Below are 6157 nucleotides of genomic sequence, written 5' to 3'. Positions count from 1 at the left end.
CGGAGCGCAGAGGAGCTTTAAATGTTTAACTGTCACACTCACTTCTTAATTTAACCATTTAAAACTTATATTTCACTCTAACAGTGACGATGAATATCAGATGAAAAACTACATAAATGTTAGAACTTCGCGCGCCGAGCTGCATGCCGGGAAGTCTTCTTCTTCTAAAACAATTCCGGCAGGTTGTACAGTGTAAAGCGTAACAGCGCCCTCTTCAGGCAAGGGTTAAATGATTGTTTCAAATGAAGGAGATTTGAGAGGAGAAATTAAAGGATGTAAACGTCTCTTCTTCTTCTACTGAGGCTTCTAATGAAGAGAGGATGAGTTCATGTTTTTACTCCTAATATATATTTATATTGAACTCTCTTTACCCGTCTGCCAGTCTGTTGTTGTTGTTTTTCTAACTTTGTGTGTGTAGGGCAAAGTGAAGCACAGACACATTCCAGTTATAACATCTGTTTTTTTTTATCATGTTTAACACATTTTAGCAAGCCAAACATTTTAAGAACAAAATAATTAATTTCATTTTTTGTCTGATAGAAAAAAAAAACATGTAATGAAATAAAAACATGAAAGGAGACAGAGGTTGTCTTCATTTGTGATAGATTGATACCTTTTGAAACCACATGTTTTTAAAGCATAAATCTTCATTGTGACAAAAAGTACTGAAGCTTTTAAAAATCTACATTTACGATCAGACCGGAGTGCAGGAGGAATAAATTATCTAACAATTCCGCGTTAAGATATCTCAGCCCGGCACTTACAGACTGGACAGATGATCCTGAAGGCTACTGGATCAGATGGAGGAGGCTTGGAATGAGGGCGATGACACTCCTCTTTAAAGTCAGTGTGATGATGTTTCCAGCTCAGGAAAGAAAGAAGCGCTGAACAACTACATAATAATAATAATAATAATAATGTGAACTACTGTGGGATGTTCTGCTGTAAAGCTGCCTCTTTGATTCACATATCTTTATTTGATGTATCTTCTGTGACTTTGTTTTGGTTTCTTTAGACTCTGGGTCATCAATGTTTTTAGTTCTGGTTGGCCATTATTGATGATGTCATCTTCACGTTTTTATTACTGTTCAAACTTCCTGTTTGTTTTGTTAGTTGTGAAAATAATTTAAAAATATTCTGTCACGCTGTGAATTGCACAGAGGTGTCTAGGACTTCTTTTGTTGCTGTGGTAACAAACATGGATATTTGTGTTTTCTGGCATCATATTGAAGTTTGAAATGTGCGGTATTATGATGACATTCCTCCAACGCTGACCTGTTGGTCGTCTCTTTGTCGAGAAGCTCTTATTGCTGAAACGTGATCAAGAATCCACTCGACTGGATGGAGGGTCTGCTCGGTGGTCGTGAGCAACTTGATGACTTTCAGAGGGATTATTAACCTCCTCACTTATTACTTAATTATTAACATCCTCACTGATGTTCTCTTTAATCTCAGATGTTTTCATGTTTTTCTGCGTTATCTTGACTGAACAAGGACACGGAGAAACAAAGATTCTTCTAATATTTGTTTTTATTTTTGGTCTTTCTTAAGAATACAAAACAAGAACCAAAACCACAAAAATAACATTTGCATGTTATTGAACGGAGGCGACGATGTCTGCAGACGTGATACAAGAACGCTGAGCCTGGAGGGCAAACAGCGAGCGATGGAGGCGGAGCCTGCTTCAGTAGTGATTTTCACAAACAGTTTCCACATTTAGCTTTAATGATGGAGAGCGTCACACCTGACTAATAAGTGACCATTAATCAGGTCAGAGATTCTCCACACCTCGTTCTGCACGGCTCCACTTTCATCTTGAACACATTCACACTCTATCATTCCTCTTCTTTCATTCCTCTTTCCAACATCTCCCTCTCCTCATTCCCCATCAACCTTACTCTCACATTCAGAATACGTTGATATCACTTCAGCAGAAGTTGACGTTCTTTCTGTGAGACGTCTGACAGGCAGAAGCAATCAAACGCAGAGTGACAGAGCGCTGGAATGATCCTTTTCTAAAATACAGACAGATCTGACAAATAATCAAAACTGAGCATAGCTTATTAAGAACACAGAGACGTGAATGTAGCACAGCTTGTGTGTGTGTCTGTGTGTGTCTGTGAGTGTGTTTGCATGAACAAAGGTTTGTCGACATGCTCACTGACTTAGCTCTGCAGATTATTAATGTTTAGTTCCTTTGGATGTGTGCCTTTAGTTTGCATCTGTCGCAGCAGGTAGTCTGAGCGAGCGGTACGTCGTATATCGATAAATACACATGCATTCAACCTCAGACGTTTCCACAAATCATAAAAAAAACAAACTCCCTTTTCTCTGATGAGGCGATCAAAACCTGCAGATTGTCCACATGGAGGCGGTGCTGTTGGAGGTGAGAGATGCAGCAGGTGGAGGAGGTGCTGGCGCTGAACAGGGGGTGGGGTGATGGGACTTTTCTCCACCCCCTCCTGTCTGAATGGAGTTGGGTTTAGATTCACATTATGCTGGAAGAAGAGTAAGCGGTGCAGACGCTGGCAGGGCGGTCCTCACCGAGAGCCACAAACACTGGAGGAGATTGTGAATGCATATCGACCAATCAGAGCTGCGGACACAAACACACAATGCATATCGACCAATCAGAGCTGCAGACTCAAACACACAATGCCTATCGACCAATCAGAGCTGCAGAGAGAAGATTTAAGTCGTTAGCTTTCAGACTCTTTGAGTTCAGGTTAGACCAAAGAAAGACGAGGGGGATGTTTCTATAAAAACAGTAAACTTCACACTCACTCCTCCCTCTGTTCACCACTGGGGGGGCACGTAGCTGTAGCTGGGGGTTCCAGGGGGCCGATATGTGGGCATCGTGACTTGGTGGGGGGCAACGGGCGCTGGTGAGGGAGACGTCAACAACGTTCCTGAGAGACAAAGAGAGCAACAAGACAAACACAAGTTTGGTTTAAGTGACATTTTCAAAGAACAAATGAGGCTGATTAGGGCCGTCGTCATGGCAACAAACTTTTAAACTATTAGTAGATGAAGATTTCCTTTCATACCACACACACACACACACACACACACACACACACACACACACACACACACACACACACACACACACACACACACACACACACACACACACACACACACACACACACACACACACACACACACACACACACACACACACACACACACACACACACACACACACACACACACACACACACACACACAAAGTGACTTCACAGAAGCCAACACATCTCTTTAAATATGTCAACTCACCTGCCGACATGGCCATGGTAGTGCCGGCTACCATCCCCATGGCGACACCGTTGGGGCGGGGCGGAGCGATGGAGGGAGCGTACATGGCTGCAGGCATCCCATTGGGCTGGACCACGGTGGTGTGGTGGATGACATGCGGCGGAGCAGCGTACAGAGGCTGTGTGTAGTAAGCGCCCTGCTGTTGTGAAGGTATGAGTGCCTGAAGCACAGAAACACATCACAGGTCACATGACAGGTCACTCTTTGGAACACCTGTATTACATAGAGACAGGTATCTCACACTCTCACCTGTGCGTAGGGGCTCTGTTGCCCGTAGGTGCTCCGGACCGGGTACACAGCAGCGGGGTACTGGCTGGGGGAGGAAGAGTACGGGGGGACAGTCCCCGTGTTGGGGGAGCAGGACATTTTAAAAGGAGTACCTGGAGCATAACCTGCCGGGGGGAGAAGGAACAGAAGTTCAGATAATGATGGAGGTGATAAACTATGATGTCATTCTAGTTCAATCAAACCTGTTTGACAGCATTAACCATATCTAAGTCTTAGTCATAATCAGGTCATTTTATTTTGAAGGATCATAGAGTGCAGATTAACTTGCGCTCGCTGCAGCCGCCTGAAGAACTTTATAAAGCTTCAGTACCCGTCATTTAAACACAGGCGTAAAACTAACACACTTCCTGTTAAGTAACAAATGAAGCTGTGATGACCCATGAGTCTTTAATGACATGACTCCAGACCACCTCTTAAGGGCTTCCACCAGGACTAGACTCACCGCTGGGGAAGGCGGGGTTTGCTCCGGCGTAGACGTTCGGATTGTACGCAGGAGCAGCTGCTGCATAGCCGACAGGAAATCCAGCTGAGCGACCAAACACAGAACAAAATCATCTCAACGTTTTATATATCTATAGCCCGGGATATCCAGGTGTACTTTGTGAAGTTAACTAAGTGAGACTCGTACCTGGGTAGCTGAGACCCTTGGTGTTGGTGAAGGGGACCCCTGTTGGTGCAGGGCTGTACACGGGGTTCATTATGGCGCCTGTTCACAGACACAGACTGATGAATGCAAAGGTCACAGCTCCTAAAACATCCCGTGTTCTGCTGATAAATCCACATGAATCTTAAACATAACACTTTATCTCTTCATTTAAATGGACAGACGATACACTTATTTCAGTTCAGACAAATATTCAAATGAAAGATTTAATATGAACAGAACAGGTTCATTAAAGACGATATGACCTTTTTATATTAATCTTTTAATAGTTTTTAAAACATAAAAACTGGGACATTCGGACAAACGGATCAGTGAACGTTACAGGAGAGATAAGACTCAGAAAATATAAACACTTTGAAAACCCACCAAACATTTGATTTTCTGCCTTCAGTGTTCTTTAAGAAGAGTTTTTAGTTTAGATAATAGTGTAAAATATAAAAGATCAACATTGGATTTAATTAAATATAAACTAACTGCGTAGGTCAGATACATCCAGATTCTAAACATTGTAGAGAGCAGGGCACCATGTGGTGGACACTGAAGCTTCAGTGTTTATCCAGCTCTGCATGGGTCTGTAAACCTTTCTGTGTTCTAACCTCTCTCCATTTTTCAAAAGCATCTCCAATATTGATCCTAGTTTGAGCACGTTTCTGCTCGTGGAGCTTATTAGAAACATGCAGAGGCTTTTTAGGTCGGGTACAATCACTTCTATCTGAACCACTTCTCTTGCCCGCTTCCATCGCTGCAACACCTGTTGACCTGATAACTGCTCTCATATCTGACAAACCGAGGGGCGTCCAAAACGGCCGTGTGGGGGTGCCTTAAAACCGCCTCTCTTCTCTGGTCCAAACAAATCCAGATCATTCAGGAGCAGAATCTAAAGTTAGAAGGAGGACATACTGACTGCTGCATTGTTGTCAGAGAAGCCAGCACTTCAACATAGCATGTTTCCTTAATTTCTGATCAGATAGTAAGATACCTTTATCATTTCACTCTCTACACATCTCACTGAGTGGATCTTTAAGTATTGATTAGTGAACACTACTGGAGCTGCAGATTAATAATTATGTTTTTAAAAAAGGGCCTAATTGTGTCAGCAGGTGAAGCTGGTGTTTTTTATAAAGGTGACATGTTACCTGCAGGGATAAAGATTGTCCCCTTTAAGCACAATGATTTAAATGAGCCTGACTAGCATCACACTCCGCTGTTGTGATGCTAACGGAGAATACCGAGCAGGTACATGATGTCCACTGACCTGCTGCTCACCTGTGTGTCCCCAGACAGACAGACAGAGAGCAGGCCGCACTGCCCGGCAAACACACACAGACAGACAGGCAGTCAGAGAGACAGCTGCTGCACCGCCTGTCCCAACCTATGTTCTCGACATCACCACAGATGAACTCACACGTCATGTATTTAAATATACAGAGAATAAAAACACTCACTGTGGGTGTATATTAGCCTCCTCTGCTCTCTGATGCTCAATGAAATTTAGCTAACTGGTGTTTTGCTCCCAGATGCTTCACTGAACTCTTAAGTGTACTACGTGACTTCCGGTTGAGCCCAACTGGTCCACGAAAACAAACTGTCATCGACACATTTTTAATTAAGAATCACTCTTTATTGTGTAATTGACCTTTACAAGCTAAAATATAATTAAATAAAAATGTAAAATCTTTTTTATTCTTTTATTTTTCTGCGACGTCTGTGAGATAATGATTAATCATCCCCCACATCTTCTATTTACGGGTCAGATCAAATTATCTTTTAATAAAAAAAATATATTTATAGACATTCTAACGTTTAAGATGTTATTTTCTATATTTAATAGATTAAACGACAACAGCACGGACTGATATCCTGCTAACATGCTAACCATGAGCTCAT

At 42.5% G+C, this 6157-nt stretch overlaps 1 protein-coding gene across 4 annotated transcripts; it reads right to left on the bottom strand.

The window, feature by feature from the left end:
* Window positions 1-1512: 1512 nt before the first annotated feature.
* fam168b (family with sequence similarity 168 member B) lies at window positions 1513-5875 on the bottom strand. 4 transcript variants are annotated; one of them, XM_020647081.3, is made up of 7 exons: window positions 5716-5875; window positions 4235-4312; window positions 4049-4132; window positions 3568-3710; window positions 3280-3478; window positions 2785-2909; window positions 1513-2596 (listed from the first exon to the last, which is right to left on the bottom strand). In XM_020647081.3, exons 2-6 carry the CDS (start codon window positions 4302-4304, stop codon window positions 2797-2799), a joined length of 609 nt encoding a protein of 202 aa, XP_020502737.1. In that variant the 5' UTR covers window positions 4305-4312; window positions 5716-5875; the 3' UTR covers window positions 1513-2596; window positions 2785-2796. The 4 variants fall into 4 exon arrangements, with proteins under 4 accessions (XP_020502737.1, XP_020502738.1, XP_020502739.1 ...); XM_020647082.3 differs by having other exon boundaries at window positions 4235-4374; window positions 5716-5854; XM_020647083.3 differs by having other exon boundaries at window positions 4235-4371; window positions 5716-5843.
* Window positions 5876-6157: the final 282 nt, after the last annotated feature.

This window comes from Labrus bergylta, chromosome 20 (genome assembly GCF_963930695.1).
Source record: "Labrus bergylta chromosome 20, fLabBer1.1, whole genome shotgun sequence".
Taxonomy (NCBI): Eukaryota; Metazoa; Chordata; class Actinopteri; order Labriformes; family Labridae; genus Labrus; species Labrus bergylta.
Note: the sequence above shows the minus strand (reverse complement) of the source record. Positions and strands in the feature narration are given on the sequence as shown.

Excerpts from the sequence above, each read along its gene's own strand:
- fam168b (XM_020647081.3), bottom strand. The coding sequence starts at position 4,304 with ATGAACCCCGTGTACAGCCCTGCACCAACAGGGGTCCCCTTCACCAAC. Across the intron at positions 3,711-4,048 it reads AAACCCCGCCTTCCCCAGCG|GTTATGCTCCAGGTACTCCT; the intron begins GTGAGTCTAGTC and ends TCCCCCCGGCAG. Across the intron at positions 2,910-3,279 it reads TACCATGGCCATGTCGGCAG|GAACGTTGTTGACGTCTCCC; the intron begins GTGAGTTGACAT and ends TTTGTCTCTCAG.